Raw genomic sequence first — 24,713 nt, 5'->3', positions numbered from 1 at the left:
AGAGCAGCCAAACGTGTGCATGGGGAGGGGTGTGCGGACTGGAGCTGTGCATCCACCCCACTGGTAGGGGTGACACAGCTTCTGCCCCCCAGGGGGCGTTGTTCAGGGCACAATAGGGTCTATACCAGCCCTGGGTCAGCTGCCCTCCCCTGGCTGTTAACAGGCCCCTGGCACCCGGACCAGCCTGCTAGTGCTTCTGTGCTGTGTCAGGGCCCCCTGCCTGCAGGGACAGAATGAAGCCCTCAGCTGAAAGCTCTGGGTGCTGAGGGTGGATGAGCTGAGTCCCAGAGGGCACAGGGTCGCTGCCCCCTGCGCTGTGGTCCACGGGCTTGTGTCCAGAGCTGGAATAAAGGCCCCTTCACCCCACCTGTTGCAGTGTGTCATCTTCTTCCTGGGGGGTTGGGGGTGGGGGGTGTCTGTCAGAGCCCGACCCCACACGTGCATTAGGAGGGCCTGTCCCATGCAGCTGGCTGGCCCTGCACAGCTGAAGCCAGTGTGGGGTGGGAGCGACTGGGGGTCCTCGCAGGCTAGGCTCAAGTCGGAGCCATGCTGTGACCCAGCGGGTGGGGGAGGGGGCTACAGCGAACACCACCCCAACCCCCCATCAGCACAACAGGGGCTCTGGGTGGGGGGCGCGGGGAACCAGCACTGGAGTCAGGCTGCAGCTGGTGGCTCCAACAGGGGGCTCAGACCAGACGTGGGGCTTTTAGGGGCTAGTCCCAGCTGCTCTTTGTTGCTGCCCCCTGCTGGCTCCCCAGCTGCAGGGGAGGGAAACCCCCTTGCTGGGCCTGGGGTGCTGGGCCTGGGCCTGACTGATGTACAGAGCAGGAGCTGGGCCCTGCAGAAGAGCCAGGGGCCGAGTCGGGATCTGCCCTGTGTCCAGGAAATGGGTTGGTGGAGCTGTGCAGGGGCCTCGCTAACCACACGGCTCCACTCCCTCCCCGCTGCGTCAGCACTGGGAGCTGCTCCCTTGGTGGGAGCTGGAGCAGCACCTGCCTTCTAAACACGAGGGCTGGGCTTAACCTAGCCCAGCCTGTACTGGGGATCTCAGCCAGGGGTGGTAGCCAGCGGGGAGGGGGAGGACGAGTGTCTGATCCTGGGAGCCAGAGCAGAGGGGATGTGGGTGCGGCTCAGCCAGGAATACACCTAGCATTGACACCCCAGAAACACTGCAGCCTCTTCAGGTGCAGCCTGGCTTCAGAAGCCCCCCATACCTCACACCTGGCTCCTGCAGGAACCTGGCTCCCTGGGGCCAGGAGCAGCAGCCTGGCACAGGGACACCAATAGGGCAGGGGGACAGACCCATCTGCCTCCTGGCCTAGGCTACAGCCCTGCTGGTTGTTCCAGGAGGCTCTCTGCCCACGGGGATCCACTTTGCAGCCATAGCCACGGGGTTGGGGGTGGAAAATAGGAGGTAGGGCCTAGCTCTGCTCCATGAACCCACCGGCTGGGGGGCCGCAACCATCACAGGCGAGCTGGTGGTGGAGAGGGGAGCAGGGCAGAGGGACTGGAGCTGGCCACAGCTCCTGCTGGCCGGGAAAGGAGCTGGCCAGGCCAGAACTGGGCAGAGCTGCAGGTGAGAGAACGCAGGGCCCTTCCCCTAAAGGAGAGGAAGGCACATTGTATGCACGCCCCATGCCTCCCCCCACCCCCGGCAATGGGAGGGTAGCAGTGCTAACCAGGGCAGCCTGCAGAGCCAGGGCAGTGGGAAAAGGGCCCCACTGCATTATCATAGCCAGCAGGCAGCCCTCTGCCCAGCCCACCCAGGGGTGGCAAGGTGTCACGGAGTGTGGGGGAGACAAGGCCCTGCACCCCCGGCTTCCTGCGACTCACCAGGACTCTCAGCCAGCCAGTAAAGCAGAAGGTTTATTTAGATGACTGGCACACAGCCCAAGACAGGTCTTGCAGGTACAGACAACAGGACCCCCTCAGTTAGGTCCATCTTGGGGGTCCCAGGGACACCACAGCCCTGTTGGGAAGCCTGAGCCCCAGCTGGGCTCCCCTCCATTGCCCCAGTCAGCTCCAAACTGACTCCCCTTCCAGCCCCTCCTCTTCTGCTTTGTTCCTTTCCCTGGGCCAGGAGGTCACCTGATTCCTTTGGTCTCCAACACCTTTAGCTATCTCCTTGCAGGGGTGAAGGGCCCCGGCCATTAGTTGCCAGGAGACAGAGTGCCAGCCATTTATGCACACTGGCCCTTTGCTCTGCAACAATCTCACCCCCTAGAGACTTAAGAAATGCATGGGGGAAACTGAGGCACCCACACAGTATTCAGAGGAAACATGAAGAACAGTCCCAGTTTGTCACACAAGGAGCAGAGGCCAGGCCCTGTATAACAGAACTTTATTGTCGGGCTGGTGGTGATACAAGTGTCTATGCAGGTGTAGAAATGGTTACACAATCGGCTAGTGGCACTTGAGTGCAAAGGGCCCAGAGTCAGGTTGGAGGGCTGGGAATCAAGTGGGAGGTACCAAGCCAAGCCCCGGGGGGCTGCCCCACTGGGAAGAGCCTGTGGCCCAGGAGCCCACCCCCTCACCAGGTTCCAGTCCAGCTCCCCAGGGCAAAGGGGCTGTGGGTCCCAGCAATGGCGGTGCCTCCTGGGGGTGAGCAGCAGGCAGCAGCGTGCCAATGGGGGAACTGCCCCCAGGGGTGGGCACAGTGCTGAGCGTGGAAGTTGCCAAGGGAGAGGGCTGCAAGCAGGAGTGTGAGCAGCATCCTTCTGGACTGCACCTCCCCCCGAGGGCAGAGAACCCCACCCCCCACGTATGCTGCATCCAGAGACCCAGGCCGCTCCCTCACCTGCCCACCTAACTCCAGCGACAAGCCCCTGGGCCAGGTGTCTACAGCACCAGGCGGCGCCCAGGGCCACAGCCAGAGAGGGCAGGGCCTTGGCCCCACAGCCAGCCTGAGACGTACACAGGGTTCTCCCAGCCTGGGGGCGGGGGGGGGGGGTATTGCACAGTATAAAAACAATTCCTTTAACATGAATAACTTAAAACAATACTATATAAAGCACAGGGCAGGGGGGTGAGAGCCAAGCTGGCAGGGGGACCAGGCCGGGACCATGGGGGCTCAGCTTGCCATGGGGCAGAGGGAGCTCATGGCATGGACAGAGGGGGCAGAGCACAGACAGTGCAGGGCCAGTCTCTCGGCCTCACCCAGGCCCCTCAGGGCAGCCTGGTGGCTGGGCAGGTCTGCTGGGGGCGGGCAGCCCCCCTCTGCACACCTGGGTCCCTGCAGGGTGGCAGCGGGGGTCTATTCACGCTGCAGCCGTGCCCAGGGCAGCGGGGGCAGGACGGGGAGGGGGCTCTAGAACTCTTTCTGCCGCAAGCGTAACTCATGGCGCCGCAGGTGGTTGTAGAGGGACTGCACGTAGGTGAAGACGCACTTGGAGTCTGGCCTCTTCCCCATGATCATCATGTCTTCCACCTCCACCAGGGGCATGCAGTCAACCAGCATCCTGCGGAGAGAGGGCAATGAGCCGCGGGCACGATTGCCTCCTGCAGGCCAGCCCCTGCCCTGCCAAGAGCCCACGCGGCCCCCACCGCTCAGATCCCACCGCACACCCAACCCCCCCCTCTGCAGGAACCCCACCCAGCCCCTCCCCGGTCACAGCCCCGGCCCCCAAGCACCAGGCTTTGCTCACATCCTGCATGGCCCCCCGCCCAGAGGCACTAGCCCACCACCCAGGGCTCCCTCCACAACCAGCAGCCCGCTAGGCCCAGCTGGCACAGGTAACCCTGGTGCATCAGCCTCTCCCCTCAGTTAAACATCTCGGACAAACGCACGCCCAGGCAGGTGGGGTGCCCACCAGCGCAGCTTCTCCCTAGGTCCTGCCCACACAACACACTGCCCGGCCCCTGGGCTCTCACCAGCCAGCCAGGCACTTGGCCCCATCACCCCCACAGCTGGCACCTGCCACGTATCCCGCTCTCTCTCCTCACAGCCCTCCTTGCCTTGCCCCCTCTCCCACGTCCCTGCCCCTCTCCCCCTGAGCTTGCCTCAGCTGCCTGGCTCCCGGGGCCTCCCGCTCAGCTGTGGGGCCAGGGCTAGTGCCCGTTGCCTTTAAACCTTGGTCCTGACTTGAATGCAGCTGCCCTCACAGAGCCCCAGGCCATCCCACATCCCCCTGGCCTCTCCGCTCGCCTCCAGCCTGTGGTGCCCAGAGGGGCCATGCCCTCAGCCTGTGTGTTAACCTGTTCCTGGGATGTGCCCAGAGAAAGGAGACTGCCCCCGACACTGCCCGGCTGGGGAGCCGAAGTGTCACCCCTCCCGTCACTGTCCTAAGCCTCCCACCCCTTGAGTCCCATGGCAGCCTCCTCCCTTGCCTGGCCCCTCTGACAGGAACGGGGCAGCCTGCAGCCATGGGGCAGCAGGCACCCAGAATAAGGGTAGACGTTTGCATGAGCCCCTGACCCCACACACCACGGGACTCACCCCCTCTCCCCACAAGAGCCTCCTCCTCCACAGCTCCTTCCTGTGCTCCCTCAATCCCCCATCCCCTCCCACCCTGCAGCCAATGGCATAATGAGAACCCTGCCAACAGGTCCCCTTCGCCCCAGGGTGGGCGAGCTCCTTTCCCCACAGGCCCAGCCCATCACAGTGCCCCCCCCCAATGTGCACAATCATCCCACTGGCATCACAGCTGGTGCCCCGGGCAAAGGGCCTGATCCCGCTAATGCCCTCAACTCCCAGCCTCATGTCCACAGGCCGAGGGCTTGGGCAGATTGCAGGGTCAGGCCCAGGGTAGCCCAAGGCCTCCAACGGCAGAAGGCACTGCTTGCCCGCCCCACCACTTCCCCAGCTCTGGCAATCAACTGGCAGCGTTGGAACAACCCAGGCAGGCCCCCGTTGGCTGAGGAGGCTGCCGCTCTGCTCCCTAACACTCCTGATTGCAAACTGGCTGCCCGCTGGGCTGTACGCCAGGCAGTCCGCAGTGCCTGAGCCTGGGGCGAATGGGTACGCTCCTGCCTTGGCAGACTCCCCTCCCCGCCCAGGCCCGAGAAACCCATTTCCTTACAGCTCCCCAGGCCGAGGCTGCGACTCCATCAGCCCTGGGCTGAGGCTCGCCCCTGGCGTGACAGCAGGGGATTTTAAGCCTGGCTGGGATACAAGCTAGGGGAGTGAGTGGGTGCAGACGGGCAGTCTAGGCACTGCATGGGCAGAGGCACACCCCACATTGCCACACCTCCCCCAGACCCCAGCCAGGTCCCTCCAGGGCTGGTCAGTCCCCAGAGCCCATTCAGTCCTTGGCCCTTGTGCCGCGCTGCACACCCCACTAAGCAGCTCAGCTGCGACCTGCTCTGGCTCCCCCCCCCCCCCCCCAAGGGAAACACCCAGCCCTGCTCCCCGAGCCAGCACCCGGGCAGACGCAGAGTGGAAGGAAGCAGGAGCCTGGTTTTGCGGCTTCCCCCAGGGACGACAGCGCCAACCCGGCCTGGCACACAGCAGCTCCTGGCCCAGGCTGCTGCTGTAAATGTTCTGCTGCTGCAGGTCGCACCCCAGGCCTGCCTGGGCTCCACACACCAACAGCTCCTGTGCCGTCCTTCCCAGAGCAGGAGGGACGGCCCTGCCAGCACACCCCATGCCAACAGGGCAAGGGTGAGAAATGCTACAGCAGAGCTGCCCAGGGCCCACGGGCAGCCAATCAAGGTGAGGCCCATGGAGACTACAGGTCCCAGCCTGCAGCTCAGCACCCGGGGAGGCAATGCATGCTGGGAGCTGTAGTTCCTGTGCTGCACCATGGCCAAAGCAGAGGGGGGCAAGGTTATGGTGTATTAACTCCCTGCGAGCAGCCGGGGCAGAAACCGCGCCTGGAGCAAAGAGAACTGGGGCTGCAAAGGGAGCGGGAGTGCAGCTACGACCCAAACATGATCCCCCAGGCTACACTCAGCCAAACGCCGCAAAGAGCGGATGAGCCGACCAGGCACGGGCCAGGGTGCCAGACCTGGAACCCAGCCAAGCTGCGCCCCTCGTAGGGGGCACCTCACCTTCCCCTGGAGGGCTGCTCTGCAGGGAAGGTGGTGAAAGGCTCAGGGCTGAGCCCATGGGGTGCCTGCCAGACCCACCTTCAGCAGCATCATGGAAGCCCTGGGTGCAGCCCCCAGGGAGGAAGTGCTGAGGGTCTGGGCCACAGCACAAGAATGGGTTAACCTCTGCAGCAGGATTGCTAGTGTTGTACCAGCCCCTCGCCTGCCCCAGGGGCACATAGCGCCCCCCACCTCCCCAGGAGAGGGTGCAGGGGAAGCTGCAGCAGAGGCAGATGTTATTGTAGCAGTGGGTGGGGGGCAGGCCAGGCCGGGCATGGCCCAGATTCCGTGCCCGGCCCAGATTCCGTGCCCAGCAGGACCCTGTTGGCCCAGAGCTCCAAGCACAGGCTCCCAGAGGCAGATTCTGCTGGGAGCCATTGTCACTAGCCCCAGGGCCACGGCAGCTGTTGCAAACAGTGCAGGAAAGGGGAAGTGGAGGCTCCCCTGAGCCCCCTGCTGGCTGGCCAGGCTCTGCTACCTGGGACCGGAACGGGGGGAGTGGATTTTAAAGGGGCAGATGGCTAAATCATGGAGCAGTAGCGGGGGAGCACTGGGGCTCTGCAGCAATGCCAAGCCCCCCAGCAGAGAGCAGCAGCCTGGAGCACAGGAGGGGCAGAGGGACGAGCCTGAAGGAGTGGAGCTGGTAACCCAGTGCCAGGCCTTGCCCAGCTCGCGCTCAGGGGAGAGCCGCGCATTCAGGGACATCCCAACTGCAGAGGGAGCAAGGGCTGGTGGGGTGAGCACAAGCCTGGAGCTAGCGTCCCCCTCCCCAGCGCTGGCACAGACCCCCAGAGCGGCCGGCCGGCCGGCCCAGCGGGGGCTGGGGTGAGACTGAGGGCCCAGGCGGCTCGTGCCTGTAAAGCGCTGAGAGATCCCTGCGTGGAAGTGCTGGAGGGAGACGAAGGATCCCTCTGCCCCCAGCCATCAGCCCCTTCTGCTGAACAGGCCTGGGCACCGGGTGCAGCAGGCTGGGGAGACGCCTGGCGGCAGGAAGGAACAGCCCCCAGCGGTGGCAGCTGTGTAGCCAGCACCCAGGACCCCCCAACTCACTGGGAAACAGCCCCATCACCCAGAAGACCCCTCCCCCCCCCATCTGTCCGGGCACTGAGCAGCGATGGCGCTGCGTGGAGGCTGGGAGAGCCTGGCCCATGCCACCAGCATGGTGCTTGGCCCAGCCAGCTCCCTGGCCGGGGCTGAGGCCAAGCCCAGCTGATCACAGCCATGGTGCCCGGCGCAGGCTTCCTACCAGCGCATGGCTGAGTTCTTAGGAGCCAGGCCTTCCCTGCACTGCTCAGGCCCGGGGCAGAGCCCAGAGCAGGAAATCCCCCCCAGCAAGGCCGGCAGGGGGAGGGGCCTGCCCCCAGGGCCTCAGAGACCCCGTGCCTGACTCCCCTCACAGATGCAGGGGAGTGCCTCCTGCTGGCAGCAGAGTACCTCTCCCCTGCACCAGCGCCCTCCCCCAAGCTCAGCCCCACGGTGCCTTAGAGGGAGGAGTCTCAGTCCCCCACCCAGCCCACCCTCGGCCTGCATGGTGCAGGGCTGAGATCACTCAGCAGCCTTCCAGCCAGGGAGCTCCACGTGCTGCCCCGCCACTGATTAGCCCCTTCAGCATCCTCCCACCTCTGCAGGTGGGGATACCGAGGCACCACTTGCCCAAGGTCTCTCAGCGAGCCGTGGCAGAGCTCCAGCCACCAGCCGTTTGCTGCTGACACCAAGTGTGCACCCCTCGCAGGGTGTTATTCTCCCAGCCCAGGCCGCCTGGGCACAGCGGGGCGGTAAGTCAGTTGTGGGCAGTTGAGACGGACTCGGAGCCTGCAGTGCTGGGACATGAAGTGAACGGCTGCGGACCTGCGACAGAACAGCTGGGAGCTGCTGCTCACTACCGCGCCCCGCTGCAGCAGCCCGGCTCCCCCTCCGCCAGCTGGGTACCCACACGAGAACCTGTGCTGAGCTGGCTGCCCCACTGCCCTGCACGCGGAGCTTCCCACCCCTGCCTCCCGCTCTCGCCAACCCCTGCTCAGCCCTGCCCACCTGGCCTAGCCCCTGTACGCGCTGAAGGGGGGGTTCGGGCTCGGTGCACACCCAGTACCCAGCCCCCTGCCAGGACCACTGGCGCTGGGAGTGAAAGGGGCTCGCTGGCCCAGCGGCATCCAGGCATTTGGCCGAAAGCGCCAAGATGGGGCAGGTACTGCCCTGCACCCCCTCCCCCAACAGTGCCTGCTTGCTTCCACCAGCGTGGGCATGAAGAGGGGAGGTGAGAGCCAAGCCTGGCACAGGGTCTGCTGGGCAGCACCAGCACCACTCAGGACATTCAGCACAGAGCACCGGGGCCGGGGGGGTAAGGGCTTCTGCCCCCCCAGCCCTGCCCACTTAACTACCCCAGAGGCCCTCTGCCCCGCAGCTCCCCTCCCATACAGCTGGGCCGATGCCGACCCATCCTGCTCCGGGCCTAGGCCCCGAATGGTTCTTTCACTGTACTGAGTCCGGCACTGCAGCAGAGTGGGCAATCACTGCAGTGACATCTCCAGCCTGGGGGGCCCTACTGGCTCTGGTGGGCTTGGAGGCCAGGTGCCCTCGGCCAGCAGCTGCTGCTCCCCTTGGTTCCAGCACCTCTGGAAATGCAGCCCCAGGCAGCTAGCTCCCTCCCCCCCACGGCACCGGGCCGGCTGGGTTCGTGATGGAAAAGCTCTAGGCAGCCTCAGGAGAATCCCTGCCCTTATAAAGGCATAGTTGAGCCTGCAGTGCGCGGGGGCCGGGGGAGGCTCCAGCGGGAGCAGAGATGCCCCCAGACAGACAGGCCCAAACACTAACAAGAGCAGCGTGATGGACGTGCCTGAGTCACACTTTCCAGGCTCCCTGCTCCCGTCGCCTGCCCATATATGACGAGGAGGCACCTTGCAGTGGGAGGGCTGGCTCACCTCGCCTGAACCCCGGCTCAGCCTCGCCGGCCTGCGGCACAGGGCTGGGAGCAGGCGCCGGGGGTGAGAAGGCTGCTCTGGCAGGACACAGACTGAGGAAGCACCAGGCCCAGGAGTTCACTAGCCCCCTGGCCCTGCCAGCACGAGCAATGGGGCGGGGAGGGCTGCAGGAGTCGCGCTGCCAGCCCTCGATCCAGCAGCAGGCTGCTCCAGCACAGGGGGAGGTGTAATTAAAGCAGCAGTTCAGAACAGCCACCCGTGCCCCATATCCCGGGCTCAGAGAGCTGGGGAGGGAAATCTCGTCAGGGCGCCCCTCCGCCTGGCGGGGGCCAAGGCTGTGGCTCAGCCCGAGTGCGGTGCTCGGGGGCGATGACCTGGTCCCCTCCCCGGCCCCCATTCTAGATGCTGACACTCGGGCAGTGTTTCAGGTCAGAGTCAGTCTGGCTAACAGGGCTCTGCCCCTTGGTGCCCTGACAGCTGGCCTGCTCTCTGGGAAGAGGAGTGTGCCCCCCAGACCCTCACCCCATGGATGGCAGGACTCACCCCCCTCCCCTGACCTACTGCACAGCTGCACCTGGGCATTGCCAGGCTCACCCCTGCCCGCTAGCCCCCAACTCAGCACAGCGCAGCCAGGCCCCTCGCTGCCCCCTCCAAGCCAGGGCTGGGCGGTATATTGAGAGGAAGATTCTCACCATCGCTCCCGGGGGTGTAAAAAGGCTACGACTTTTTGGTTTTTACCAGCCCCTTCTGGACCAGGCAGCGATAGAACTCCTGAATGTATGTGTACACACACTTCCAATCCGGCTCGCGCATCCGGACCATGTCCTCCACGTCGAGCAACTGCGGACAGTCTGCGTGCTTCCTGGGGGCAGGGGGAAAGGGGGAGCGAGTGATCACAGCCCAGTCGGGGAGAGGGTGGGGGTGGGGGGGGGAAGAGAGAGAGAGAGAACAAGAGAAACGTATCAATCCAATTCACATTCCCCTGGGGCCATAACAACGCTCCAGTTCACACATGCTCTGGGGAGGGTGCGCATTCCCGGGTACCGCTGCACTACTGGCACTGTGAGACTAACAGGAATCAGGGCTACACGAGCACAGCCAGGGGGAGTCAGAGGTGCGGGAGTGTGAGGTCCAGCGTGAGGAGATCCAGAGCGGAAGAACAGAGCGAGACAGGAGGAGGAGGAGGAGAGGAAGGGAGTGAAGTGCTCTGGCGCCAACCAGTGGTTGAGGAGCGGATTCCAGAGCGGAGTGGCTCTCTATATAGCTGCGTATATAGATGGGGTGGCAGAGGGGAAGGCCCGGCTCCCTCCTCGCCTGGCTCCGCTTGGAATCGGTGCAAGCAGCTCACCGAGGGCCGGAGGGGGAGGAAGGGGAAGGGCCACCTGGCTTCCAGGCCGGAGGGATCGATTGCTCTCATGGTCCACGCACCGGTCCCCGTTAAGGCAAAAGGCATAATTAACAGGAAGGCGGACGTCCCAGGCACACGCACCCCGCACACCACCGCTTGCTGTACCCTGTGCGGACTAGACAGAAGAGCGCGCGGGCCTGGGGAGCTGACACCCATGCGCCATGTGGGGCCTCCCGGCCCCCAGACGTCATCGCCGGCAGGGCAGCCTGCACGGGCCAAGGGAACTCCGAGATCACATCCCCACACCCCCCCAGCCTGTGGCTCCGCAAGGGTGCAGCCAGCCGCTGAAGGGAAGGAGGGATAGGTGGATGAATGGATGGATGGAGAGACAGAAGGAAGGAGAGGGGCTGACACTCAGCCTCCAGCTGGACCCGCTCCCTTTTCTCAGCACCCCAGGAAACCGAAGCGAAAAGGGGGAGCTCAGGAAGCTGCAATAGCGGCCCAGCCCCCGGGGCGGGACTCAGCCCCAAGCTGCCTGGGCTGCAGCGCTGCACTGCACCAGGGCCCCCGCCAGCCTCGCCATCCCCTCCCCACTCGTCGCCAGTCAAGCCCCAGGCAGCTTGAGGGACCTCGGCCGGCAGGTTTTCCTCCCGCGTTCAAGCAGTTAGAAGAGGGGGACGGTGGCAGGGGAAGGGGCTCCGTGCGCCCAGGGTTAGCCAGGGAAGGCTCAGTGGCGTGGCAAGGAGCTCTCTGGGGAATCATTCAGTCCCTTGCGAAGGCAGCTCCGGGGCCATCTCAGCGATGCTCAGGGCTCCGAGGGCTACGGGGCGAGAGGGGTTTGGCCCGACATCTCTGCACTGAGCACTGGGCTGCGTTGGCTTCCTGTGCACCTGCACGGACGTCGCTTTGCCCAGGGTCAGGCCAGAGCAGCCACGCACGGCATGCTGGGAACAGCAGAGCCGGCCGGAGAGCCCCAAGCACGTGGCAGGACAGCAGGGAGCCGGCTCAGCTCGCAGGAGAGGCAGCCCTAGGGGCACTTGCCGCTTCCCTGCGCCAGCCTGAGCAGGGCAGTGCCACGCTCCTGAGCCAGCGGAGCGGGATGGGCCCCAGCCCCGGCCCGCATTGTGCGGCGGGGAGGGGTACGTACTCTGCCGAGGAGAAGGCCACCTCAAAGTTGCGGCGGCGGTTCTGGGGCGTCAGCTGTGTGTAGTCGAAGGCCTCGGGGAAGAAGTTGTGGACGAGGGCGCAGAAGGCCATGCCGTCGCTCCAGCTGGAGGAGAAGTTCTGGATGTCCACGTGCTGTGGGGCAGAGGCAGGGTCAGGAGAGGGAGCAGGCCCCAGCCCGGCTACGGGCTGGGAGGAGAGCAGGCCCTGGCCAAGAGCCGAAGGGGATGGGGGAGCAGGGTGGGGACTAGGGCCTGACCCAGCCAAGAACCGGGGTGAAGGGGAGGGGAAAGGAGAGCCCAGCCTGGCCAGGAGCTGTAGCAGAAGGAGGGTGGGGGCGAGTAGGACCTGCTGCTAGGAGCCCCCATAGGGGTGCCAACTTTCTAATTGCAGAAAACTGAACACCCTTGCCCCACCCCTTCCCCAAGGCCCTGCCCCCACTCACTCCATCCACCCTCCCTCTTGTCACTCGCTCTCACCCACTCTCGCTCACCTACTCATTTTCACTGGGGAAGGGGTTGGGGTGTGGGAAGGGCTGTGGGCTCCGGCTGGGGGTGCAGGCTCTGGGGTGGGGCCAGGGATGAGGGGTTCAGGGTGCAGGAGGGGGCTCTGGGCTGAGGCAGGTGGTTGGGGTGAGGGCTGCGGGAGGGGGTGCGGGCTCTGGGCTGGGGCCAGGGATGACCGGGTTTGGGGTGCAGGAGGGGGCTCTGGGCTGGGAGGTGGTGGGGGTCCAGGAGGGGGTTCCAGATGTGGGCTCTGGGCAGCAGCCGGCACATCCCTCCTGCTCCTAGGCAGAGGGGCCAGGTGGCTCGGAGCCCCCGCAGCTCCCATTGGCCACGGTTCCCAGCCAATGGGAGCTGCAGAGTCGGCACCTGCAGGCAGGGGCAGCGCACAGAGCCCCCCTGGCTGCCCCTTTGCCCAGGAGCAGGCAGGACATGCCGGCCGCTTCCGGGAGCCAGGCAGCTCCGCTGCACCGGCACCACCGCCAACCAGATTTTTAACAGCCTGGTCAGCGGTGCTGACTGGAGTCTTCAGGGTCCCTTTTCGACTGCGTGTTCCAGACCTGGCAACCCTAGCCCCGGAGGATGGGGGGCAGGGAGTGGGCCCAGCCTGGCCAGGAGCTGCAGGGGAAGGGGGGCACTGACCTCGTAGCCCCGGGTCTTCGCTCTGCACCAGTCCAGCAACATCTGCTTGATGCTGTTGGCGTTGGGGACGCCGAAGCTGGAGGAGCGCTGCACGGCCACCCGCGACATGGCCGGGCTCGAGGGGCTGCAGGGAGCACACACAGAGCATGTTGGTCAACTGCCCACAGCACTGGCCCAACCCAGCCCAACCCTGCCCCGGCCGCCTCACCTCCCGCTCTCCTTCTCCAGCTTCTCAATCATGGCCTTTCGCGCCTGTGTGGCCGACGTCTTGGGCAGAATCTGAGCCTTCAGCAGCTCCTTCTTCTTCTCGGCCTGGCGCCGCTCCAGAGCGGCCAGACTGCCCTGGCGCGAGCTGCTCTCGTCCTCGCGGTCAAAGATGCTGGGGGAGGGAGAGCGACAGCCTCAGCATGGGAGGGGGTCTCTGTTCAGCCAGGTCCCAACAGCACCCCGGGGAGGGGGTGCAGGGGGGACCCAAGGAGCAGCTGCAGCTCCCCAGACTCAGCTGCAGGCCCAAAGGTCTCAACGGGGCCCCCCAAGCCAGGGGAGAATCTGCCTTCGTGTGGCAGGGACGACACCACTCAGGGTTGTGGGAGCCTTAAATCAGTGGGGTCTGTACAGTGCTCAGAGATCCCCGAGTGACAGGCCCCGGGTTCTCCCGGCACTCAGCCACGTGGAGACATCACAAGACCCCAAAGGCTGACACCCCGCGGGGGCTGCTGGAAGGACACGTAGCAGGCTGGGCGACAGCAGCTGCCCTGGGGGGGTGGAGGGTAGCCAAGGTCGCTGACCCTTGGGGACACCCAAATACGGTGAGTAGAGGCCTGTGCCACCCATGGACCCCAGCAGGGGGGACAAGCGGCCCAAGGAGCTCGGGCGGCACACATGGAGCTGCCATGCCTTTCTCCACCTCTCCCCAGAGGGCACTGCCCATGCAGCAGGGTGTCACTCACCTGCCCACCTTCTTGGATGAGGAGCTGTAGGAGGATTTGGTCTGGACAAACGTGCTGCCATCTGCAGAGGCAAGGAGAAGAACCTCAGGCACTGGTGACGGAGGTAGTGGTAGCTGTCTTTTCCCTGTGCCTGGCACTGCCCAGAGGTGCCGCAGCCTGCTTCCACCAGGGCCCAGCGCCAATGGGCAAGTGGCTGCCCCTCCCCCCGCCCCAGGGCTGAGCGCCCAGTGCCAACGGGGAAGCAGGTGCCCCCAGAGGAAGGGGGAATTGCCACCAGGTGGCAGGAGAGAGGCCAGGAGGGGGGCGAAGGGCCCTTACTCTCCGATCTCTTTGTGTAGCTCGACTCCACTGTCGTCATCCGGGAGGTTTTGGTGCCGTCATCTGCAAAGGGAGGAAAAGACAAAGAAGGATCAGCCAGGGTGGGGCGAGGCCAACACCTAGAGCACCTGCCCCTGGAGAGGGCAGGGCCAGAGAGCCGGCGTGGCTGCAGAGAGGCAGCTGAGTGAGGCCAGCGCGTCCCGCGAAGGCCAGGCCAGGCCAATGGGCGTGTGCGCAGCAGGCTCCAAAGGCAACAGAGAGTACGGGGCAGAAAGAGGCAGGGAGGCCCGGCCTGACGGCAGGAGATGCAGAGAAGGCTCTGCCCCAGCCCGGAGACAGGAGAGAACAGGCCAGTGGCAGGGAACGAAAGGAGCAGAGGCAGTAGGAAGCAGGGCAGGCTTGTCTGAGGAGAGCGCCACCCAGCCGGACCCGGGCCTGGCCAAGCACCAGAGCAGCTGGTGGAAGGGCCCATGTGGCCAAGCTTCCTTGTATGCCTGAGAAGGCCGGTGGCACCAGGAAGGAACCGTAAGAGCCACAGGCGTAGGCAGCTGGGTGCAGCTGAGGGCAGAGCACACAGGCCGATGGGGTAGAGAAGAGTCCCAGCCCTGGACGGGAGCCCTCCCTGCTGGCTGCTGGCAGAGCCCCCTGGGGAGGGCATGCTGGAGGGCCTGGCTGCCTGAGCTCATACCAGCCTGGGCAGCGGCTGCTGGCAGGTAGAGGAAGCGCAGGAATGGACAGGCAGGGCCAGGGATGGCTCCAGCCAGCCAGTGGGAGGCCCAACTTTAACAAGGGGCCGGGCCCTGTTACAGACCCTTGGCCGCCCCAAAGGCCCCATGCCTGCCACGCCGTGGGCCAGGCTCACTGGGGGCTCCCCATGGTGCATGTAATCCTGTGCCCCAGGTCCAGCTCTCCCTGAGCCTGCCACAGCGCTGCTGGCATGTCCCTGGAGCCCCCGGGGAGCAGGCGATTCTTGGCACAGAGGCTGCACCTCCAGAGCCCAGCAGACTCTCGGCAAGGCAGAGCATGTCAGCGCTGGGGAACCAGGCCCCACGGCTGCCAGCTGTCCTGGAGTGCCTGGGCCCAGGGGCCCTTTTTCAGAGTGAAGCCCAGGCAGCCAAGCACCGTCGGCACAGGGGCGGCGAAGGACAGAGAAACAGAGAGAGACTCCAAGAGCAGGGGCCGCGCATTGGGAGATGATAGAGAAGAGGCCAGCAGAGACTGGCAGGCACCCAGAGACAGGCCCGAGTCAGGGTGGCAGAGAAGAGATCAGCAGAGACGGGCCCGAGTCAGGGTGGCAGAGAACAGCAGAGACGGCCCGTGCCAAGATGGCAGAGATCAGCAGAGACGGGCCCGTGCCAGGGTGGCAGAGCAGAGAACAGCAGAGACGGGCCCTGTGCTGGGGTGATAGAGCAGAGAACAGCAGAGACGGGCCCGTGCCAGGGTGGCAGAGCAGAGAACAGCAGAGACGGGCCCTGTGCCGGGGTGGTAGAGAAGAGATCAGCAGAGACGGCTCGTGCCAGGGTGGCAGAGCAGAGAACAGCAGAGACGGCCCGTGCCAGGGTGGCACAGAGTGGGCTGTGCTGGGCGTGAGTGGGACCAGGCTGTGAGACCAAGCGGTAGCGCCCAGTGGCCTTGCAGGGCCCTTACTGGACTGGACGAGGTGCTCGGTTTTGGTGAGCGTGTGGCGGGCCGAGCCATCAGCCGACTGGGCGCTCTGCCGGGTGGTGGTCTCGGTGGCATGGCCTGTCTTCCCCGCTGCGGCCTGGCTCTTCACCTCCTGCAGCCGCTGGCCCCGCTCCTTGTCTCGCTGCTCTGCAAATGCACACGGGGGACGGCATTAACGCGGAGATGAGGGCACCGGGGGTGATGGATGCTGCCCGGCATGGAGCCACCACAGCATCTCTGGGGTGCCCAGCAGCCTTGCCCAGTCCATCCTCCGCAACACGTCCAGGAGTCAGGGCCCCGTGGGGAACTCCTTGCCCTGACTGAGAGCTGGAGACACGGGGCCGTTCTCCAGCCAGGCCACTGCTGCCCTCGCCCAGGATGTTGCCATGCCAGACGGCTCCAGGGCTATGGCACTGGGGAGACTCGCATACAATGATCCGCAAAGGCTACAGAGCCTGCCTGCCTCGCCAAGCACCTCCCTGGGGTAGGGCCCAGACATCCCCAGGCCAGCTCAGGTTCCGGTAGCACGGCTCCTGGCTCCCTGACCCACCTCTGCTGTTTCCATTCCATGGCCCTGCCAGCCTGCTGCCAGGGTCAAGGTGCCAACCCCCACAGCTCCCCCCAGCCACCAACCCCTGGGGAGCCACAAGCAGCTACCTCTCTTCCTCTGGCGCAGCTCCCGCATGGCAGAGCGGATCAGCCGGCGCTCCTCAAAGTCCGACGTCTGGTCCAGCTGCCAAGGCAAGTGCGACACCAGCAACCTCAGCAACCGCAGCCTCACCCCCTGCCCCCCAGCCCCCACTGAGGCCTCACCTCCCACCCTGCCCCCCAGCCACCCCCAAACTCCACCGCAGCCTCACTCCCACCCTGCCCCACAGTCGCCTCACTCCTACCCTGCTCCAAACTCCACCACGGTCTCATCCTCCCGCCCTGCCACCCAGCCACTCCCCAGACCCCACCGCGGCCTCACCCGCACCCTGCCCCCCCCAGACCCCACCATGGCCTTACCCGCACCCTGCCCCACAGCCACCCCCAAAACCCCACTGCTCCCTCAAACCTACGCCACAGGCCGGCTGGGGTAGCTCAGTCAGGGGCAGAAGGAGACAGGCTCAACGTACCATCTTATCCAGCACGTCCTCCTCCTCGATCCTGCTCAGCTCCTCAGCACTCAGCTTGCTCCTCTTCTCCGGCTCCCTCGCCTGGGCCTTCTCCATCCCATTGGGCAGCTCCAGCTCCGGCTCTGGCACCGGCACCTGGGGCTGCTCCACCAGCTCTGCCTCCATCTGCAACAAGAGGGGCCGATGTCGAGAACCTCCCAGCTGCAGAGCGCCCTGCCCTGCCGAGGGCCCGGGCAAACCCCACGCATACATCCCCCAGCCCCACAGGGAGAGCAGCTCCGGTCGACAGCCCCAGCGCCCAGCCCTGGGAAGACGTGCCGGGGCGCATGCCCACGAGCAGCTGAGGACTTGGTTTTACACCCCAGTACTACCGTGCCCTCAGCGCCAGGCTGGGTATTAGCTATGGGCTGACGAGAGGGAAGAGCGCCACCTACCGAGTTGCCAATGCCACTGCCTGACCATCTGCCCTGCTCCCACTACCCATCGAGCCGGGCCGTACCAGCAAGCCCAGCAGAGGCTCTGTCTGCCAATCCTCTACGCCCACACGACAGGCTGAACCGTCCTGCCCTTCCCCAGCCCCGCTCACCCCTCCAGCGTTCCATAAGTAGAGCTGTGTTGGGGGCAGCCCTGACCATCTCCACACGCAGAGGGGACGTGACTGACCCGAGGTCACCCAGCAGGCCAGGGCAGGAGCAGGGAATAGAACCCAGGAGTCCTGCCTCCCAGTCCTGGGCTTCTGCCACTGAGCCACATGTGACAAAGCAGGAATTTTTTGTAATACTTTCAGGAGATCAGTTTGTGCCTCAGTTTCCCCTCTGTGCTGGATTGTCACTAGCAGATGGAAAAAAGCTGTTTGCACTCTGGGCAGGCGAAGAGACAGATATGGGTGTGGCCTAGCTGTCTGACCCTTAGGCCCAAGTTCAGTGGTGCTCTGGAGAACACAACAGCAGATCCAATTACCGAGACGCTGACACCGAGCAAGCAAGGACCCAGAGGCACATGGACTTCCCCACCTCTCAGCAAGGGGGCTGCCCAGCATTTCCCAGCCCAGAAACAGGGGTGCGGAGAGGTGTGAGCTGGGGGACAAGTGTTGGCTGCTAGTGGCAGTCGAGGATTTGGACCAAGGTCAGACAGACAGAGAGCCAGAGTTCACTACAGCTTGGCTGGGCACAGGGCGACCCCGAATGGACGATGCTTTACCCCTCATTCCTCTGGGCTGCCCTAAGGGCATCCTGTGACTAATAAACCCGACTGGCTTGACAATACTGCGAGTGTCACTGCACAGGCTGGACGAGGTGCATGCATCCCCCAAGAGCGGACAAGTCCCCCTCGGCTGTCTCAGCGGGACTCGCTGACCAGAGCTCACGGGGTGGAGCAGGCCCAGAGGTCCAGTCTAAGGAGGCGGTGAAGCCGCGTGGCTTCCCCTGGAGGAAGTGAGAGATGCCGGGGATCTGGCCCATGGAAGGGTTCCTCCCAGACACTGTTCCAACGCTGGCCCTAGCTCCGATCCGGTGGCTCCATCACCCCACACCACCAGAGCCCAGGGCAGACGTGCTGCTCCTGCGGGCGGGCGATTCCTTCCCTACCCTCCCAACTCCTGCTCTCCGCCTCAAAGGGCACGCAGAACCCTGCAAGGGGAATGGAAGAGCCGGGGACAGGGCTACTGGCAACCTTAACACAGGCACGAGGGTCCAAGCAGCCCATGCGAGCTCAGCAGCAGTGAGTATACACGTCAGGCAGCCCAGCTACACCCAGCGAGCAGGGGGGCTGCCCGGGCCGGCGGGTGGGCTGGACAGCAGGCACCGTGGACGCCTCTAGCTCCAGCACAGGATTTCCAGGAGGATTAAGGGGCTTATCGGAAAGAGGATCCTGGGCTGGGGATCAGGAGCTGCCCTGGCAACGAGGCAAGCCCAGCCTCTTCTGAACAATCATGTGGTGCCGGCTCCTTGTCAACACGACCCCCAACGAATGCAGCCCAGCCAGCCGGCCAGGCCCAAAATAGCACCACAAAGGCCTGCGGACGGGGGCTGAGGTGTCAGCTGGGGGGCTGAGCCCACACCTGCTTGGCTCCATTTGCACCCCCCTGGCAGAGCAGCAGGGCCCGGGCACCCTGGCGCTGGCCGGCTGAGGGGCTGAGAGGGGACAGTAGCCCCGTTGGAGCAGGGTGCCCCCCATGGCAGGCCAACATATACAGCACAGCTGCCCTCTGGGCGTGACGGCCGGCAGCGCAGCCTCTCTCACTCTGCCCAGCGGCTCGCTGGGGGTCAGTTCTCTTTGGCTAAAACACCAGGGGACCAAGGGCTGGGATTTCCCAGTAGCCCTTGGGGCAGGGGCGGACCAGATGCGCAGCGCCCTTGGCAGGAAGCTGGCCTCTGTGGCCGGGACTGGTGGTAGGCAGGCAGTGATGGGAGGAACCAAGCCTAGGGCAGGGCCGAACGCCTGTTGTCAGCCGGGCCCGCTGGGCTGTGCGCTCAGCGGCCCGACTAGCCCTGGTGCTCAGGCAGACTATCCCTGCAGGGGCCACACCCAGATCCAGGCGGCCCACGCGCCTCCCTGCCCAGCAGCCAGGGGAGATCCCGCTCACAGCGACGCCCGCACAGCCTCAGCAGCAAGCAGCTCTGACGCTGCCCATAGTGCCCCAGCACCCGCGGGAGGGCGCAGCTCCCGGCTGGGCTCGGAGCTGGGGTAAGGAGACCCCAGGCCAGCTGTCCCTGCAAACAAACGCGGGCAGGCAGCAACGCCCAGCACAACAGGCTGCTCCAGATGGCACGTCAGCAATGCAAGGCAGGCGGCCTGGATTGGCTCCGGGTGATGGGAGCCTCGGCTGGCACAGGTCTCCCCCAGCAACCCCCAGCTGTAATCTCCTGCCACAGCCCCAGCTAATCCCCCGTGAAAATGCGCCTGCCTGGGCCAGCAGCAGCTGGCGCAAGCTCTGGGGCTCCCCCACCGCAGGAACAGCTTCCCTTTGCCCAGGGGCCAAGGCTTGGGGAAGGGCCGACAGGGGCCTCGCCCAGGCAGCTCCAAGCCGGCCGCCTGCCCTGGCCCCAGCGGGGGGACCGGCACTGGGCACCCAGAGTAGATTTTCAGACCAGCCAGCAGGGGCAGACCAGGGCTTCTGCCCAGCAACATCTGCCCACCCCTGCCTCCTTCCCCCAGACCCAAGACCTAGCCAGCCAACGCTGCCCATGGGATGGGCTCTCAGGGAAGCCGTCCACTGGAGGGAGTGGGCCTGCCACCCCGCCTTCCCCTGCCCGGAGCCTGCACACTCACAAAGCTGTTGCCCCTGGAGAGGTGCACAGACGACTGCCTGCGGGTGCTGGAGAAGGTGGGCGGATGGGCCACGGGGCTGCTGGGCTCCTCGGTGCCCGCAAAGTGGGCACAGGGATCTTGTGCCTCCAGGAAGAGGGTGCTGGGGTCCTTCTCCTCCAGATCCTGGGCTCCCAGCCAGAGCGTGAGCACCTCCAGCTGCCGGCCAAGGCGTGCCTGCTCAGCCCGCAGCACCAGGTGCTCCTCCTTCAAGTCGTTGAGGGCGCTGGCCAGGGGCTGCAACTGCTGTAGCGCCTCCTCCAGGCGCCTCTCGGTGGCCAGCTGAAAGGCCTGGAGGTCCAGCTGGATCTCCTCCACCGTCGCCTCCCAGGCATTGTCCAGGCTGGGGAGGTGCACCCCCGGCATGGTGCTGGCTGGGGATGGGACGTGGGCACGGCGGGGCCCCTCGCTGCCACGCCGCAGGCTCCCGGGGCGAGACGCAGTGTGGTCAAGCCCCTCTCGCTGCCAGCTCTGGGCGGTGGGCTCTGCACGCTCCCAGCCCTTTATAGGGGCTCTTAGGCGTTGCCCCTCCCTGGGGCTGGGCTCCACCAGCAGGCCTTTGTGTTCAGCCCAGCTATTCTTATCCACAGGCCAGGGCCTGGCAGAGGGACCGACACAGGAGCCGGGTGGGGAGGTGCTGAACTTGGGACAGTTCCCAGCCCAGTGATGGACTCAGGCCAGGTGGCCAAGCCAGGGGGGCGGCACTAGGACATGCTCGTGTGCAAGCCACCTACCTCCCCACCCCCACACTCAGCCTGGGCTCCCCCTGAGCTGTCCCCCGGGGACTCGCCCTCAGCAAATGGGGGAAGGGTCAACCAAAGCACTGCTGGGTAGAAAGGGGCTTGGATAGAGCAGGCCAGCCCCCACCATGCCACCTCCTACCCCACACACCCAGTCCCCGCCATGCTGCTCCCTCAGTACACCCCCCACTTCCCTCAGCCCAGCCCCTGCCATGCCACCCCCACCACACTCCCCCAGCCCCCCCCGTGCCACTCTCCCAGTACACCCCCCACCTCTCCCAGCCCCCGCCATGCCTCCCGCCACCCCACACACCTAGCCTCCGCCATGCTGCTCCCTCAGTACACCTCCCCCAGCCCAGCCCCCTCCATGCCGATCCCCACCACACTCCCCCAGCCCCTGCCATGCTGCCCCCACCACCCCATCACCTGTCTGTAACTCACCCAGACCAGCCCCAGCAGTGCCACCCCCTGCACCTCAGCTCCCCCAGGCCAGCACTAGCGTCCCCTCCCCACATACTAAGGAGGGGGAGACAGGGCCCTCAGCACACAGCCCTGCAGTTCCTTTGGGGAGGAGCAGCCTCCCAGTGCCACCCATGCCCATCCAGGCAGTGCACCCAGCTCCCGTCCCACGCCCTGACAGTGCCAGCCCCTCACCCCTGCATCAGCACCCCCGTGCATGGATCTCACCCACAGGAGGGGAGGCCTCCATCTGGGCTCTGGGCCGGCGCTGCCCAGCCTGGGGGCAGAGAGCACAATGCACAGACAGGAGGTGGCTGCAGGCCCAGGCCAGGCTCCCCTACCCTCCATGGGCCATAGGGGCAGGATTTCCTCTGGGGCGGGGCTGCCTGTTCCGCTTGGGGGTCCTCATCTTCACTCTGGGCCCTCCCTCCCCATGGCCCCCGTGTGCACAGCCCAGTGCCAGCGTTGGCAGGGACGCTGTTCTCGCCCGGCCTGCTCCATCCACCGGAGCCAAACCTCTCTGCGTCACAGGCCACTCCCCACCAGCTGCTGCCCCCCCACCGGGGGCTCCGAGCAGGCAGCTCCAGCCCCACTGCTGACTCTGCTCCAACACCAGCTCACCTGGGGGGCGCTGAGCTCCCGTGAGCACCTGGCACGGCTGGTAAATAAAGCATCAGCCAGGCAGATCAGGTTCCCAGGCAGCAAGCAGCAGCAGGAGTGACGCGCCCACCCTCAGCCTCTAGGGCCCAGGAGCACGCAGCGCCCTCCGCAGGGGCCCCTGGAATAAAGCACACCCCCCCCCCCCGCCCCCGCAGCCACACTGCTCACCCTCCGCATGGGCACCTGAGAGCACGGTCCCCTTGGCCCCCCACCCAAGCACCTGCCAGCCCCACAGCGCACTCCATGCCCGTGGCCACCTGTACCTGGAAGAGGTTGTGGGCTGCTCCTCCTGCCCCTCTCCCCTGCGGACAGCCTCGGCGCCCACCTGGCAGCTGCGCTCTCCCACCGGGCAGACCCAGCTCCGTGCCCTCCACACTAATACCTTAATGAGAGCTGACGGGCAGCTCGCACCACAGCCGGGCCATGGGGCCGCGTTAGCTCATTAGTGTGGGAGAAGCCACCCCCCCCACACACCCAGCAAGAGCTGTCCCTGCTGAGTGCGCGGCTCCCACGGAGGTGCTGCCCTCCTCCCCCAGTCTGCCCTGCGGATGCCCCTCAATCCCGACCCACAGCCCCCCGCTGCTCCCTCAGGGTAGGGCTCAGGAGCACCAGGGCTGCGGGGTGGTGGCTGGGCCGGAGCCTATGTGGCTGCTCCTGCAGGGAGCCCCCCCGAGTGTGGCCCCCACGGGGACCTGGACACAGAGCGGCCGAGAGCTGCAGACTCAGCCAGAGGCGCCTCATGTACCCTGGGGAGGGCCAGGCCGGCTCAGCCCCTCCTCCAGCTCCAGGGGTCTTGTGGGACAGGACTCTGGTGCTGCACCTCCTGGGGAAGGGGAGATGCAGAGACTCCTGCCACAAGGGGGAGCCACCCACAGGGGCACGTTCCAGGCCTGGTGTCATCCTGGGCCCCACGGCCACTGGGCCCCTAACAACACTGCAGTCTGGCCCTGACGCCTTTGTTTTTCCTAAACACTGCAACATGCCTGAGTGCTCTGCATTACCCTACATGGCCAAGAGTGCCAACCATGCCCGGCCAGCTCAGGTCCCGGCCACACGTGCCCACCCCCTCCCCTCTCTTCCCACTTGGGGGCACGCGCCTGCCCCCCGACCCCCCCGGGGACATGTCCAGCTGCACACGCCTGCCTCCCTCTGGGGCGCGCGCCCAGCTGTATGTTTCCCTTCGCTGACTCAGCTCCAAGGGCCACCCCCCACGCACACACGCCATCCCCTCCCCGGGTCACATGCCTGGCACACACACCTCCCCCCGGCGCACGCCTGGCCACACGCAGGAATCCCAGCTCCAAGCAGCCGCCTAGGGGCTAGGTGGCCACTCCCCGACGCCAGCCAGCTCTAACCCCCTAGGACAGGGGTTCTCAAACTGGGGGTCGGGACCCCTCAGAGGGTCGTGAGGTTATTACATGGGGGGTCGCGAGCTGTCAGCCTCCACCCCAAACCCCACTTTGCCTCCAGCATTTATAATGGTGTTAAATATATTAAAAAGTGTTTATCGTTTATAAGGGGGGGTCACACTCAGAGGCTTGCTATGTGAAAGGGGTCACCAGTACAGAAGTCTGAGACCCACTGCCCTAGGAGAAAAGGCAGGCAGGGGAAAAGGGGTACGTTTTCCAGTCCTTCCCAAGAATCCCCCTCCGGAGCCAGGATGGGCAGGGTCCGGCCCAGGCGGCTCCTTGCTGTGCCCAGCGAGGTACCACCCCGCACTCTGCGAGGGCTCTGGGGTCCTGTCCGTGGCTCATGGGGTCACTCGGCCCCATGTGACCCCAGAGTGAGGCCAGGATCTCCAGAGGGTGTGGGGGGGATGGGGACACACTCCTCACACTGGGCTGCCACCCCCACACAGACCACACCATCACAGAACTCCCGGAGTAACACTGCTCTGACCTGGCCACCGGGGGGGGCAGCTGTGACAGCTCCCCACCAGGCGCTCGCTGGGCTCAGTGGCGAGGGCCCCCCAGCCGACTCGGCAAACACGCTGGGGGGCTGGGGACAGGCCTGGCCCAATCCCAGACGGGAGCCGCGGGGCCCATAGCCAGGCTGGGGCAGGATCTGGTTTCACAGCAGAGCCAGTGGAGGCCCAGGGACTTGCTTCCCTCCCCACCCCCCTCGCACAGCCTGAGCCCCCCCGTTCCTGGCACCTGCTCTGTGCCCCCCCAGGCCCAGCCAGCCAGGGCTGGCAAACTCCCGTACCTGCCGGCATCCTTCCCTTGCGCAGGGCAGGGCAGGGCACTGCGCTGGTAAAGCACCCCCCGGGGACAGCCTGCACCGGGCGCGAGGTGCCCAGGTGGGGGCATAGAGTGCGGCAGGGCAGGACTCAGACGCCTGCAGGGGCAGCAGATCCCTCGTGTGCACCCAGGCCCGCGGTGGTGGGGGGCTCACCTTGCTGGCTGTGCTGACCCTGCCGGTGCCGCTAGCGGTGCTGCTGCTGCTGATCCGGATGGGTGAACTCCGCAGCCCCAGGGTCAGCTCTAGGAAGGGAGGGCACGAGAGTAGAGGCTGAGAGACAGCTGGGGCCAGCCAGCATCGGCCGCGGCTAGCTCAGCACCTCCCCCCCCCCCCCCAACATTCACACCCCACGGAGCCACACAGGGCTCAGACCCGCCCCCCGCCCCCACACCTGTCCCCCATCCTCTCAGAGCCCATGCAGGGTCCGGGCAGAGTCCATTCCCCCAGCGCCAGGGCTCACCATGCAGAGTGCAGCCCACCCCTGCCTCTGCATAGGGCGGGTCCAGAGTCACAGGGATCCCCCAGCCCTGGCAGGGGATCCCCCGTAGGAAACCCAGATTCCCCAGCAGGGGACCTGCCTGCTCCACAGTGAGGGACTGAGGCCCCTGGGCACCCACAGCAAGCCGAGGCGCTCCCAGCTCTGGGGCAGGCCTG

At 65.7% G+C, this 24,713-nt stretch overlaps 1 protein-coding gene across 1 annotated transcript in view; it reads right to left on the bottom strand.

The window, feature by feature from the left end:
* Positions 1-3,307: 3,307 nt before the first annotated feature.
* SMTN (smoothelin) overlaps positions 3,308-24,713 on the bottom strand; it is a 32,964-nt gene continuing 11,558 nt past the window's right edge. The window contains exons 12-21 of the mRNA XM_065417953.1: positions 24,213-24,301; positions 16,654-16,818; positions 16,193-16,268; positions 15,518-15,682; positions 13,871-13,933; positions 13,553-13,613; positions 12,811-12,981; positions 12,603-12,726; positions 11,441-11,592; positions 3,308-3,458 (exon numbers count right to left, since the gene is read on the bottom strand). Coding sequence (XP_065274025.1) covers positions 3,308-3,458; positions 11,441-11,592; positions 12,603-12,726; positions 12,811-12,981; positions 13,553-13,613; positions 13,871-13,933; positions 15,518-15,682; positions 16,193-16,268; positions 16,654-16,818; positions 24,213-24,301 — 1,217 coding nt within the window. The remainder of the gene's footprint in view (positions 3,459-11,440; positions 11,593-12,602; positions 12,727-12,810; positions 12,982-13,552; positions 13,614-13,870; positions 13,934-15,517; positions 15,683-16,192; positions 16,269-16,653; positions 16,819-24,212; positions 24,302-24,713) is intronic.

Source organism: Emys orbicularis, chromosome 16 (genome assembly GCF_028017835.1).
Source record: "Emys orbicularis isolate rEmyOrb1 chromosome 16, rEmyOrb1.hap1, whole genome shotgun sequence".
NCBI lineage: Eukaryota > Metazoa > Chordata > Testudines > Emydidae > Emys > Emys orbicularis.
This window is presented reverse-complemented; position numbering and strand designations above follow the sequence as displayed.